This window comes from Choloepus didactylus, chromosome 6 (assembly GCF_015220235.1).
Source record: "Choloepus didactylus isolate mChoDid1 chromosome 6, mChoDid1.pri, whole genome shotgun sequence".
NCBI lineage: Eukaryota > Metazoa > Chordata > Mammalia > Pilosa > Megalonychidae > Choloepus > Choloepus didactylus.
In genome coordinates, this window is record NC_051312.1 from 87,937,274 (window position 1) to 87,952,211 (window position 14,938).

General features: G+C 47.3%; 1 protein-coding gene across 1 annotated transcript; it reads right to left on the minus strand.

Moving 5' to 3' along the window:
* Positions 1-7,838: 7,838 nt before the first annotated feature.
* UCP3 (uncoupling protein 3) lies at positions 7,839-13,539 on the minus strand. Its single transcript, XM_037838994.1, has 6 exons — positions 13,414-13,539; positions 12,649-12,859; positions 12,156-12,356; positions 10,923-11,024; positions 10,253-10,433; positions 7,839-8,875 (listed from the first exon to the last, which is right to left on the minus strand). Exons 1-6 carry the CDS (start codon positions 13,537-13,539, stop codon positions 8,761-8,763), a joined length of 936 nt encoding a protein of 311 aa, XP_037694922.1. The 3' UTR covers positions 7,839-8,760.
* Between the last annotated feature and the right edge of the window lie 1,399 nt (positions 13,540-14,938).

Consider the following 14,938-nt stretch of genomic DNA (forward strand, 5'->3'; position numbering starts at 1 on the left):
TGCATTTAGTGCTATAAATTTCCCCCTTAGCACTGCTTTTGCTGCATCCCATAGGTTTTGGTATGTTGTGTTCTCATTTTCATTCGTCTCTATATATTTAGCAATTTCTCTTGCTATTTCTTCTTTAACCCACTGATTGTTTAGGAGTGTGTTGTTTAACCTCCAGGTATTTGTGAATTTTCTAAGTCTCTGATGGTTATTGACTTCTAATTGTATTCCATTGTGGTCAGAGAATGTGCTTTGAATAATTTCAATCTTTTTAAATTTATTGAGGCTTGTTTTATGTCCCAGCATATGATCTATTCTGGAGAAAGTTCCGTGAGCACTAGAGAAGTATGTGTATCCTGGTGATTTGGGATGTAATGTCCTGTAGATGTCTGTTAAATCTAATTCATTTATCAGATTGTTTACGTTTTCAATTTCCTTATTGGTCTTCTGTCTGGTTGATCTATCTATAGGAGAGAGTGATGTGTTGAAGTCTCCCACAATTATTGTGGAAACATCAATTGCTTCCTTTAGTTTTGCCAGTGTTTCTCTCATGTATTTTGTGGCACCTTGATTGGGTGCATAGACATTTACGATTGTTATTTCTTCTTGCTGAATTGCCCCTTTTATTAGTATGTAGTGGCCTTCTTTGTCTCTCAAAACATCCCTGCATTTGAAGTCTATTTTATCTGAGATTAATATTGCTACACCTGCTTTCTTTTGGCTGTAGCTTGCATGAATTATTTTTTTCCATCCTTTCACTTTCAGTTTCTTTGTGTCCCTGTGTCTAAGATGAGTCTCTTGTATGCAACATATTGATGGTTCATTTTTTTTGATCCATTCTGCGAATCTATATCTTTTAATTGGGGAGTTTAATCCATTTACATTCAACGTTAAAACCGTGAAGGCATTTCTTGAATCGGCCATCTTATCCTTTGGATTATGTTTGCCCTATTTTTCCCTCTCTCTATTAATATCCTTTATTGTACCCATACCGAATCTCTTTAGTACTGAACCTTTCTCCAAGTCTCTCTGTCCTGTCTTTGTTTCTCTGTCTGTAGGGCTCCCTTTATTATCTCCAGTAGGGCAGGTCTCTTGTTAGCAAATTCTCTCAGCATTTCTTTGTCTGTGAAAAATTTAAGCTCTCCCTCAAATTTGAAGGAGAGCTTTGCTGGATAAAGTATTCTTGGCTGGAAATTCCTCTCACTCAGAATTTTAAATATATCGTGCCACTGCCTTCTCGCCTCCATGGTGGCTGCTGAGTAGTCACTACTTAGTCTTATGCTGTTTCCTTTGTATGTGGTGAATTGCTTTTCTCTTGCTGCTTTCAGAACTTGCTCCTTCTCTTCTATGTTTGACAGTGTGATCAGTATATGTCTCGGAGTGGGTTTATTTGGATTTATTCTATTTGGAGTTCGCTGAGCATTTATGATTTGTGTATTTATGTTGTTTAGAAGATTTGGGAAGTTTTCCCCAACAATTTCTTTGAATACTCTTCCTAGACCTTTACCCTTTTCTTCCCCTTCTGGGACACCAATGAGTCTTATATTCGGACGTTTCATATTATCTATCATATCCCTGAGGTCCATTTCGAGTTTTTCAATTTTTTTCCCCATTCTTTCTTTTATGCTTTCATTTTCCATTCTGTCATCTTCCAGGTCACTGATTCGTTGTTCAACTTCCTCTAGTCTTGTACTATGAGTGTCCAGAATCTTTTTAATTTGGTCAACAGTTTCTTTAATTTCCATAAGATCATCCATTTTTTTATTTAGTCTTGCAATGTCTTCTTTATGCTCTTCTAGGGTCTTCTTGATTTCCTTCATATCCCGTACTATGGTCTCATTGTTCATCTTTAGTTCTTTGAGTAGCTGCTCTAGGTGCTGTGTCTCTTCTGGTCTTTTGATTTGGGTGCTTGGGCTTGGGTTATCTATATCGTCTGGTTTTTTCATATGCTTTATAATTTTCTGTTGTTTTTGGCCTCGTGGCATTTGCTGAACTTGATAGGGTTCTTTTAGGATTTGTAGACCTATTGAAGTCCTTATCTCTAATTTATGAGATCTACAGCTTCGTGGAGTACACTTTCTCTAACTAACCAGCAGGTGGCGTCCACGAGCCACCTGTTCTCCACAAGCCAGATCTCCCCTGCTTAGCCTTTTTGGTGAGTGGGGGAGTGAGTCTTGTGGGGCCCAATTGGTGTACCAAGCTTGCGTGTGTAGTTGGTGTTGCCTGCCCTGTATGTGGGGCGTGTTTCTGGGCAGTCGGGGAGGGGGGGTGGCCCTAACAATCAAATCTCCCTGATGATCCTAGAGTTTTAAAGCTGCTGCAATGGTCTAATCCTTCAGTTCAGTCCTGCCACAGTTTGTCTCTGCCACTGACCCACAAGTCCTTGGTATTGGCGTATGGCTCCTGAGACTTGCAAGTGGTCCCCTCTTCCAGGCTGTGCACCCCGGGTCCTCTGTTGAGGGATGACTGTGCTATTTCACAGGTGAGTGCCGTCCCCCCAGGGCAGTTCTGGGCTGCTGGGCTGTGTAGGGAGGCTCCCAGTCTGCTCAAATGATGGCTGAATGGGGCTTTGTTAATTCACACTGCTCCACCTTCCCAGCTCTGGGACATTCAGCTGAGGTTGCAGGGAAGGCTAATGTCCATGCCCAGTTTTGTGGTGTGTGCCTGTTATTTGAAGCACTTCCGTCACACTGGGTTATCTGGGGCAGCTCTGGGCTATGGGGCTGGCGATGGGCAGGAGTGTTTCCTGTACACCAGGATGGTGGCTGTGAGCGGACACCCCCCTTTTCTTGGGAAGTTGTGTTGTTTAGTGAATTTTCTCAGCCACTGGATTATTGCCTTTTGTCTCAGAGCTCTCTTAGTTCTGCTCTTGACTTGACGTGCCCAAATTGCAATTCTTTGAAGCTTTCTGTATTGAGCTTCTAGAGTAATTGTTTTAGAAAAAGCAAAAAGGATTTAAAAAACAAAAAAAAAAACAAAAAAAAAAACGGCCCTCCTCAGAGATCTAATGGGTTATTGAAATGCTAATAGACAAAGCAACCAGGGCCATTAAGGAAAGGTGCACAGGGCAGAGAGATCAGCTTTGCTTCGGGATTTGCATATGCGCCTCAAGGCCTGAGCTCCGCCCTTCCCCTTTCTGTGTTCACCAGAACTCCAAAAATCCTCTGCTTTTATTTTGGAGTTTTTCGTGTTGTTTTTTTTCTATGCTTGTCTCCTCTCTGCTGGGCTGACTGCTCTCAGAGTCTCTGGTGTCTGGTCTCAGTCTATCTTTGGTTGGAGTTTGAATCAGTAGAATGAGTTTTCGATAAGAGCAGCCACTGCAGTTCTCCCTTCTCCTTCCCGGAGCTGACAGCCCCTCCTCCCCCGGGACTGAGCCTGGCAGTGAGGGGCGCGGGTCCCCTGGCCGCAAAAACTTACAGATTTCGCTGATCTCAGCAGTTCCACGTTTTCATGAGTGTTGTATGAAGTATGCCCAAAGACAGATTGCTCTGTGGTGTCCAGTCCACGCAGTTCCTGGCTTTTTACCTACTTTCCTGGAGGAGTAACTAAAACTTACAGCTCACCAGTCTGCCATCTTGCCCCCCACCCCATCTATTTTTTTGAACATTTTCCTTGTACCTGAAAAAGTGAAGATAAGAATAGGAAAAAAAAAAAGAATAAATAAAAGAACACCCATGTCGTTCCCCCCGCCCCCACCCTATTTTTCCTTTAGTTTTTTTGTCCCCATTTTTCTACTCATCCATCCATACACTGGATAAAGGGGAGTGTGATCCACAAGGCTTTCCCATTCACATTGTCTTCAAGTACACTTTTAAAGTAAACTTTATATTGAAGTATAACACATGTAAAACTGTGGACAAATGACAAGCATACAGCATGATAAACTTTCATGAAGCAAATACCCCTGTAAAACAAGCACACACATGAAAAAACAGTATTAACACCCCAGAAACTCCTCTCATGTCCCTTCCCAGTCACTATTCATCTGAAGTATAACTGCTATCCTGATTTAACACTAAATATTAGTTTTGCCTGTTCTTATATTTCATATAAATGGAAACATATGGTATGTTCTATTAGTTGTCTTTCACTCAACATTATGTTTATGAAATTCATCCAAGTTGCATGAAGTTGTAGTTCTTAATTCTCATCTCTCTATAGTTTTCCATTGTGTGAATATATCCAATTTATCCATTCTACTGTTGATGGGCATCTAGGTTGTTTCCAGTTTTGATCTATTACAATAGTACTGCTGTGAACATCCTAGGACACAACCTTCTTTATTCTTCACTCTTAACAGCGTTATTGATGTACAATTTAAATTCCATACAATTCACTTATTGTATAGTTTGGTGATTTTTTAGTAAATTTATACAGCTGTGCAACAATTACCACAATCCACTTTTAAAAGTTCCATCAACTCCCAAATGTCTGCTATGTCTTTCTGCAGTCAATTTCTTCCCTCGCCCCCAACTGCAGACAACCACTGATTGTCTTTCTGCCTCTACAGTTTTGCATTTTCTAAAATCTTCAGTCTAAAATCAGCAGTCTTTGGTGACTGGCTTCTTTCACTTTGCATAATGTTTTTTGAGATTTGTCCATGTTAATGCCTGTATCAGTAGTTTGTTTCTTTTTATTGCTGAGTAGTATTCCAGTACAAGGATAAAGAATATTTTGTTTGTCATTTCACCAGTTGATGGACATTTGGATTGTTTTCAGTTTTTGGCTATTATGAATAATGCTTTTATGGACAGTCATGTATAAGTCTTTTTTTTGTACGTGCTTTCATTTCTCTTGGGTAAATATCTAGGAATGAAATGTCTGGATTGTATGGTAGGTGTATGTTTAACATAGCTAGCAATGTCCGAGGTGGGATTCTAAGTTTGATTTCTGTTACAAGGACTATACTCATTCCGTTTGCATAAATTCAGACATATGCTCATATACTGAAGAGATTTCCACCCCTGCCAAAGTAGATTACTCAGTGTTTTTGGCTATTCAGGAAGGGATTTTCTTTATCTTTTAACATTTCATTCATTCATTCATTCATTCATTCTGCAATGTTCCAGGCACTCCGCTAAGGACTGGGGGATGCAATTGTAAACATGACCATGTTGCATACCTGTAAGGAACTTACAGGCTAGTGGGACAGAGAGATAGGTAGACTGTAAAATATAATACCGTGTGACCAGGGCTGTGGGAGCTCATCTTCTCTTGCCTGGCTTTTGGCAACAGGCTTATCTTCCTACCACCAGAGTCCACGTCACTAATACATTTTCCACACTGCAGCCAGTCACTCCCTACTTAAAACACTTCAGTGGCTACATATTGTCTTCAGAATACAGTCTAAATTCCTTAATCTGATTTCTACAGCCTTGCTGGGCCCTCTCTCACTACTTCCCTTTAAGTCTGCAAACCCCTCCTCTCTGTCACTACTTCCCTTTAAGTAAGCAATCCAGCCAAACTGAACTGCTGGCAATCCCCTGAATGCATCTTCTTGCTTTGTTTCTGGGCTTTTGCTCAAGCTGTTCTCTCTGCCTGGAATGACTTTCAACCACCCTCCTTTGCCTGGATAACTCCTATTTGTCCTTTAGATGTCCTTTAGTGACAGATGTCCTTTCTCCAAGAAGCTTCTCTAGACCTTCACCTGTGTTCCCTCTCTCAAGTGCCTTGTGCTTACCTCTAGTGTAGCCATCACTCTGCATGGTGATTGATGGTTTTTCTCTTTCCTGTCCCACCATCCTTCACCCTAAAGAGCTCCTTGAAGTCAGAACTGGCCTCGTTCAGTTCAGCATCTAGTACAACATGTGGCTCATAATGTACGTACAATGAATATCTTCATTTGCATGGCACTCTGTAGTTTTCAAAGTGACTTAACAGGAATTAACTCATCTATAGAGATATAATTACATTTCCAAACTTAACATTCATTCATCCTAAATAAAATACTTTAAAAAATATTACTTTTGTTTAACAAGAAGCTAATTGTCCACGATGCCACTAATGTGACTGAGTCAGGCCCCAACAATCTCATTTTTGCCTGATATACTAGAAGGCTTGGAGAGAAAGCAGATTTATTTTGCACGACTTGACTGTGGGTGTCCGTGGATGGTGTGCTTGGGGTGCTCAGAACTAACAAGTGGCCTCTCTGTGTGGGCCTCCACTGGTGATCTGACCTGCTCATGAGTTCACGTTCTTGGCTTCCTGGTAGCAGAAGTTGGAGCCAGGACTAGAAAGTCCACTCTGTGGCTTGGAGGAAGCTGTTTCTTAGTCTTTGGAATCACAGAACCTTAGAGACTTAGGTCATCTGGTTCAACCTCCGCCTTTAGGAAGTAGGGAAAGAGATCTAGACCTCACAAGACCTCCCACCAGTCTTGTTTTCTCTCCTTAAAAAGGCTAGACTCAGAGGTCACTAGACTCCTAATCCCAATAAAAAGACCTCTCAAAAGAATTTATCCCCTCTCTCTTTTAGCATCATTCTCTGCCTCGTAACTTCTGGTAGTTGATGTGTTACTATTGCTACAAAGAAAGCCATGAAGATATAGTGTCTGGCTCCTAGGAACTTACAACCGGAGAACAGGAGTTTGAATGTGATGTGCACAATTATCAATAAAGACAAATAAAGAGAAATTTTAAAATATTGGGTTTTATTTAAAAGCCATATGGCCAATCAAATCAGACATTAAATTAAAGTTTTTTTGGTTTTGTTTGGACTATCCAGTTTGTATAGGTAAGGACCTCAAATTATAATTTAAATTTAGGAAAGTGCTTAGGATGAGTGGATATTTGCCTTTTCCCAGGGTGCAGAGGAGTCACAGAGGGGAAGGAGGAAAAAGACATTTATTGAGTACCTCCTGTATTCTAAGTGCTTTATGTCAGTCCTCACAACAAGCCTGAGTGGGGATTATTATTCCCACTTTGCTGGTAGGACACTGAGATGTCAGATTTCTGGGAGCTAGGTGGCCAGTGAGGGGGGTTGAACCCAGTTCTGACTGTCATCAGAGCCACACCAGGCTGCCTACAGGCAGAAAATGACACTGGCATGCTGGGTTCTGTTGTCATTTTGAAAGACGTTCAGTGTTAAGTTTGGAAGGGAATGACGTGTTACCCTCATTTCTCTCACTTCTTTTCTATCACTTCAGAAACATCATCTTCAAGAAGCCTCCTTCCTCGGAGGAGGGAAGGAAGGCAACAGGAGCAGGCAGGTATGGAAAGAAATGAAGATGCACAGGCATCCTGTCAGTTTCCAGGAAGCTCCCCACTAGGTGCTATAGTGCTCCAGAACACAGGCGTCCTGCCCCTCCCTTCCTGGGCCCCAGCCGGTGATCTGAACGCTCATGTGTTCATGCCCCTGGCTTCAGCGTGGGGGCCGGGACTAGAAAGGGCCTGCAAGCTGTGGCTTAGGGGAAGCTGTTTCTCAGTTTTTGCAGGTCATCTGGTCCTACCCCCACCTTTCACAGATGGGTAAGGTGAAGCCCTACAAGGTGGAGCAGCTAGCCTGCACACCCACAGTAGGCCGAGAGGGCAGAAGGAAGCATAGGTGTGTGGGGCCAGATTGCTTGCTGGCTGGACAGAGACCAAGCCTGAAAAACAGCAAGCCTGAGTGAGAAGGGAAAATTCTGTCCAAGAAAGAGAAAACAGAAATGTGGCTGTTCTTATTCACACCACCAAGGTGTGAATTCCTTTATTGAATCACAATAATTTCCCCCCAATTCCAAGTCCTGCTACTTTAGCTCTCAGCCAGGCATTGACCGTTTTTCCCCTAAAGCCCAACAGTCCTTCCAGGTGCCTACATCCCAGCTAGGAAGTGGGTGCTGCCTAGGGATGGGGTTCCTGCAGCTTCACGCCATCCTCTGTCACCACCCCCACCCCCATCCTCACCCCTGGTTCTCTGGGTCTCACCTCTAAACAACCATGCCTTTCAAAAACTTCCCTAGTAGTACCCCTCTGTCACAAAATCTTTCCCATGACACTGTTGTTACATTGTACGTCTGTACATTGTACACATCGTTAGCTCTTATAAAGCACTTTCATGTCCAGCTTCACATTGATCGTCATAACACCCCTGTGAGGTAGGCAGGGAGGGGATTATCCCCATTTTATAGGAAAGGGGACAGAGGCTGCCATCTGGATTCTTCAGTGTCACCATGGAAGATGCACAAGCCTCAGACCCCCAGTGGCTCAGCAGGGCTCTTTTGGCACGGGTTCTAGGTTTTCTCTTTTTCTCTCTCATTTCCTAGAATCCTAATGGGTTCTACACAGCAGACACATTACAATATGGCTGGCAGTCCATGGTTAATTGAAGACTGCAATCACAAGCTTTGCATTGCTTCTTCAGTGCCCCTCTAGGGTCCTTAGTGGATTTCCAGCTGAATCCGTGTGTCCACTCCATCCCCATGCTTGCAGTCTTTCCTGTTTATAATTCATTGTCTAATCAGATTTTCAGGGGTCATGAGTTTGAAAATTTCCATTTTATCCAAATGGATGTTTTGATTTATTTTCTTTTGCCTAAATGTTAGGCATCCAGACTAATGGGCTTCAAAAATTAATATAATTTATTTTCCATCTTGCCAGTGCAAAATCAAGGTGTTCTTAAGACAAAGACTGAAGACTGGAATCTGTCCTCCTCTTCCACTTATTTCTTGAATCAGCAGCAAGAAAACAGTTCTGTAAACATGTGTGGGCGTGTGTCCCTGTGAGCATGGACATACTGCTTTATCCCGTTCTTAATTGGCTTCGTACCTGTCAAGAACAAAGTGGCCTCTTGCCTGTTCAGAAGGGAGATTCCCGTAACATCTGCACATTCATTAAGGCCCGTTTCAGCTGCTCGTAGCTGACAAACATCATCACATTCCAGGATCCCAAACGCAAGAAGGAGGGTGTAAATCTGATGAGAAAAACCAAAATGTCAGGTGGAGGAGGCCGAAATTTCAGGTGGCAGAGGTGCTGCTGGGCCTGGAGAGCTTTAAGTCATGAACATTTTCTGAGACCTGTTCAGCCTTTTCTTTCTCTGCTGGAGGAATTTAGTTGGAGTCAGAAAAGGAAAGAAAACTAATGTTCATTTTGAACCAGGTTACTGTTCACGCATATTATCTCAGGTAATTCTCACAACAATTCTATAAGGTAGTGATCCTTGTGGCCAGGTTTCATTTTCAGAAACTGAGGCACAGGCAGGTTAAGTAACTCAACTAAAACCATACAGCTAGTAAATGTCAGAAGTGGGGTTTAAATAAGCTCCATCTGACATGACTCCACCCTGCTGCTGGGGGTGTGCCAGGGAAGAGGCCTCGGGATCACTGACACGCTGAGGAGCCGCCCCTGAAGAGGCCCCTGTCAGGACACCGAGAAGCGGGGACAGCTCCCTGCCCCTGTCTGAACTGGGGCTCACACCCAGGGTCTTCCCCAGCACGGGCCCAGCATGGCGCCAAATCTAGCTAATCTCCAGGGAGCCTGCTTGTCCTGTCAACAAGTGATTCTGTGAGAGAGTCCCCACCTCAGCTGCATTTCACAGGCTCAGAGAGGAGTCGGTGACCGGGCCCCTGCCCTGCTCTTCAGCCTCACTCTCCACAACCCCTTCCTTGTGCCTTCCGCTCCCACCAGGCTCAGCTGTCTGCAGTGCCCTCACCATGCCAGGCCCTCTTCCATGCCCTGTTGCTCCTTTGCTTGGAATGCCCCCTGCTCCCTTTGTCTGGCTAGTTGTTCTTCTCTCTGTAGGACCCAACTGGGGCACCCTAACCTCAGGCCGTGGCCTTCTGGAGGAACGGCAAAATGGCCACCATAGTGAATGCTGGAGTCAGATGTGGCTTCAAATCCTAGCTCTACCAATTTCTAGCTTTACCACCTTGGACGAGTCACTTCATCTTTCTAACCGTCAGTTTCCTGGCTCAGTGTCTACCTCAAAGAATTGTTGTCAGGATGAAATGAGTTAATGTTATGAAGCACACAATACAGGGCCCAGCATCAGCAAACTCAATAAATGTCACATAGTTGTCTGCTGCTCTTTGAGGGAAGAATCACACAGGGCCTGGTACCTGCAAGATGTTCAATACATACTTAACAAGTGAAAGAATAAACTGAGACAAGTGGCTACAGCTGAAGACTGTAATGATAGAGACACATGTAGAAAAGGAACAATCTGCCAATTGAAGTACAGTTTCATCATGTCATGCCCAGGCTTGAGAACTTACAGTGACTTTTTTGGCTCGTTGGGTCCAATCTAACATCAGGAGCCAGAAACTATCTGCTGAAGGAGAAGGAGGCTCACCCCTTATAGAAGGCTGTGGGCCCCTCCTGGGCCACCATTCTCAGCATACAGTGCAGGGGGCTGCGGTACTGGCCTGGGGGTGAGTTTATATACCGGGTCTTCACCACGTCCACTGGGGAGGCCACCACCGTGGCACAGAAGCCGGCTCCAAAGGCAGAGACAAAGTGGCAGGGGAAGTTGTCTGTAGGAGGCAAGGAAGGAGCAAGTATCAGGCTGTGAGATGGGGAGTGCACCTGCTTTCTGTTCTGTGTGTGTTCATCTTTGGACACCAAGTACACTGTGAGCTTCTTGACAGTAAAAAGAGAATTTTCCATATCTCTCACAGTGCCCAGGCCTGAAATCTTGGTAAGTTCTGGCAAAATAGAACTGCTCCATCCCAAAGCTGGAAGGTTATCCAGCCCAAGCACCTCAGCTGGCACCTCAGTGACCCTCTCATAGTGAGAGTTGGTGTTGGGGCTGGAACCCCGGTCGCTTGCCTCCCAGTCCAGGGTTCTTTCTTACTCATCACAATAACACACTGGTCCGGGACTGCCCCCACCGCCTCCTTCTACTGCCCAGTTGCCTCTAGGTGGTGTCCATTCTTGGAATTCCAGGTTCTCTCCCTGCTGGGCCCCCAGAGGGCTCTGGGCAGAGTGGGCAGGCTGCTGCTGCCAAGAGCCCACAGCCTCACCAGTCAGCAGGTGATAGTCCAGCAGCTTCTCCTTGATGACGTCGTAAGTCACCATCTCGGCACAGTTGACGATGGCGTTCCTCGTGATGTTGGGCAGAATTCCTGTGAGGAGTGGGGGAGGGGGCTGTTGCCTGGGGATGGGAGAACTGGACACCCTAGCTGCAAGGCCACGGAAGTCACTTCTTCCAGCTCCTCAATTTGGGTGGCATAGTGCCCCATTCCAGCCAGAGGAGCCCACCATAATCTAATCAGATTCCCCACCTTCCTTTCTAGTGTTTAACAACTCTCAGATTATCCAGGTCCTCATCAGGGACGGAAAACAGAGAGGCCTGCTTATGTTTGTTTGGGCCACATTTTGGAGGACAATTTGGCAATAGTGGTCAAAACTGCAATATGCTTCCCCGAGACTAAGCTGGAGACAGAAAAGGAACTCTTTGGAGGAGGGTGGCTGGGCTGTGGGAACAGTAATAGAAGGTGTCACTGGCAGGGCACTTGGAGAGAGGCAGATCCAACCCCCTCAATTCACAGATGAGGAAAAAGGTTTGGGGGGGACACATACAAATAAGTGCTGAGCCAGGCTGTGACCCAGGTGCTCTGTCCTTAAGTCACAGGGCCTCTAAACACTTCATGGGGTCACAGCCTCGTTTCTTCTGCAAGGGCTCATGTGACCCCAGGTCCATAGGTGGGAGAGATTCTAGCCACTGTGTAGACATAAGAAGAACCCTGAAGCCTTTGCTCCTAAGGAAGCTCCCTACCTCCCCGCCTGTCCCTGCCCCCCATTCCTCACTGCTGTGCCCGATGGCCTCTGTTTCTTCTCTGTGCCACACAGTTACTCCTCTTAGATCTTTCCTCGGACGTCCCTGCCCTTCCATCTCCACATACCTGGAGCCTCCTCGGCCTCAAGGCCCAGCCTAGATTTCCCCTTCCCTCTGGAGCTGGACACCCTGCCCTGTGGTGTAGCTGCTCCTGGGCGTGTCTTAGCTCCTCTGTGTGTCTGTACACGCCCTGAGGGCGTAGAAAGTGTGGGATTCTCCTTCCTGTCTCCCTCACAGCAGCCTGCACATGGTGAATTGATGCTAAATTGAAGTGAATTTGAGGCCCTGGGCAGGTCAGTGAGGTATTTCAGTTGGGATGCTCTTTTGGAACCACTGGAATAGCACCAAGCCTTGAGGCCTCTCCTTGCTTGCGTCCCTGCCCCATCCCTAGGGAAGGCCGGATGGCGCCCACACCAACCTTTCCACAGGCCCCTGACCCCTTCCTCTCTGGCGATGGTTCTGTAGGCATCCATAGTCCCGCTGTATTTCCGGTTACTCCCAGGCCCAATCTGTATGCTGGCCTGAAATCGGACCTTCACCACATCTGTGGGCTGCGCACAGGTGACTGCCATGGCCCCTGTGGTGCAGCCGGCCAGGAGCCGGGTTGTGATGCTGGAGTCTGGGGAGATGGGGAGGAAGAAGAGGGTGTCCTGCCAGTGGCCTGCACTGAACATCTCTGGGATTGATGCTGTTCTCTGTGGGGCTACCCCTGCCTGATACCTGGGCTCTTTTCTTGGAACTGGTTTTTGGAGCTTCCTTGCTGGCCTCTCAGTCTCCTCATGGACACATTACCAGCTTCCCCACGCCCCAATCCTGTTTCCCAGAGTCTGGCTGCCCTGGTCTCCTAACCCACGTCTAGATTCTGCTTCTGCCCAGTCCCCTTGGTGCTTGTGGGATACCCAGGCACTCACGTTCTGCTCCTTTGGGGGTGTAGAACTGTTTGATGGAGTCGTAGAGGCCGATGCGGATGGAGGCGAAGCTCATCTGGCGCTGCAGGCCGGCGACCAGCCCGTTGTAGGGGCTGCAGGGGCCCTCGGTGCGCACCATGGTCAGGAGGGTGCCCAGCAGGCCGCGGTACTGAGCGTTCTGGGTGGCCCGGGCTGCCTGGTTCTCCCCCTGGATCTGAGGGCCGACCCGCAGCCGCGTGAGCCCTGGGTGGGGAGGGAAGGGGTGCATGCAGAGGGCCCCTGAGGGGGGCTGCACCTGCCTGGCTGGACCTTGAGAATGAGCGTGATGACCGCAGTCATTGCCTCTCAGGACAGATAGCTAAGGTTTGGCAGCATTTTTTGGTTCACAAAGCAGTGTTACATCTGTATGATGTGGCATTTGCAACTCAGAGCAGATCGGAGGGGCAGATTATTCTTCCCATTTTACAAGGGGTCCATGGTTTACCCAAGGTCACACAGGCATTTCCTTACCATTACCTCACACTTGATGGTTTACAGAGGAGAAGGTGGCCATGAAGGGCCCTGTCACATCACGCCAAGGAATTTGGATTTTTTTTCTCTGAGCAACGGTGACAGAGAGGAGCAAAGGGAGGGTCTTAAGAAGTGGAGTGAGTGACCAGATCAGGGTTCTGTGTCGGGAAGACAATGTCGGCAGATGGTGCAGGTGCTGTGTGGTGAACTCAGCCCCTCCTCTGATGTGAGCGATGACCCTTGGCAAAGGGCACCCACCTGTAGGCGGACCTTGGCTGTGTCCAGTGGAAAGGTGAGGAGGTCAGCGAAACAGGCTGCCGTGCCTGCTCCCAGGCACTTCACAGCCGTTGTGGGAGGCACCTCTGAAGGCTTCAGTCCAACCATGGTCCCAGAAGGCTCTGCCCCGTCCGTCCAGGGCCCAGCAGAGGTCCAAGGAGGGGGGTGCTCTGTAGCCCTGGGCTCTAGTGCAGGGAGGAGGCTGCAGGAGGCAAGAGGCCAGAGGAGGCAGATGGAACCTGTGTGGACTGGTCCGGCCCCCTGGCTCCCCTCAGGGAGGGGCCTCAGGTAAGGGAGGAGCCTGGGCATTGCCATGCTTGAGCTGTGTGAATTCAGCCTATAAAAACAGGTCATTTTCCCATCTCTTTTCGCTTGCAATCCTCAGCTCAAAATGGACAGACAAAATCTTCCAGCCTGTGATTCTTTCTCTGTCAAATGAGGGTTTCTGAATCAAGATGTTTTCCTCCTAACACTGCAGGATTCCCCAAGGTGGAGGGAGACCAGCCCCAGGTGGCTCTGCCACTCTGCCTTCCCAGAGGGCTCTAAGGGAGTTGGGGCTGAAGCAGATCCTTCCACCGAGGGCAGTTTCGGATCTGCCTGGCTCAGCACATGCCCTGTCTTTTCTCACACCTTCAAGGGTGTCCCGTCTCAGCTGAAGAAGATGAAGTTCTCAGACAGAGGTCCAGGACCATTCTTGGGTCAAGAAAATATGCTATCTCCCCTGTCCTTCTAGAACCCGTGTATGCATGCACACACACACACTTGTGCCCGCATCCATCTTACTGCTGGTTAGCCAGGGGCACGTTTCACCTGAGGGTCTCAGTTGAGCCCTGGCCCCCTTGGGAAGCTGGCACACCGTCATGGGCAGTCCTGGACTTCTGTGCATCAGGCCTCTGGAGCTGATGTCACTTCGTAGCTCTTCACTTCCACCGGCACCCCAACTCACACATGCCCCTAGCATACTGGGGTCCTATTCAGTATCCTTGCCCTCAGAGCCAAGGCCAGTCCCACTGAATTATGAAGTGGCAAAGAATGTGCCCCCTTCCCTACAGGGCAACAGAAAGAACTCTGGGCCTGTGGTCAGAAAACCTGGGTTCTGGTTCTGTCTTCATGGCTTACTAATTGCATGACCTTGGGTGTGGCATTTAAACCCTCTTGCATAAATGGGAATAATATCTTACCTGTTCACCAGTGGTAAGATGGGTGCCAGAAAATGGGGGCTGGGCCAGGCGACCCCTTGAGGCTACTTACAGCATTGCCATCTACAAGTCTATTTATCTCCGTGCTGTCTCCTCAATCCCCACCTCCCACCCAGGCACCTCAGACTCATGTTTGCCGCCACCACTCCCCAGCACAGCCTGTTCTTAGCAGGCCGAGCTGAGCTATCTTACTGACCACTAAGCTGGGCCCCAGGGAAGGAAAGACAGGAAATGAATCCAGCCTGTCCCTTGTCCTCAGGGAGCTCACATGCAAGTCAGGAAGATAAGAGAGGTGTAGAATTAGCCAA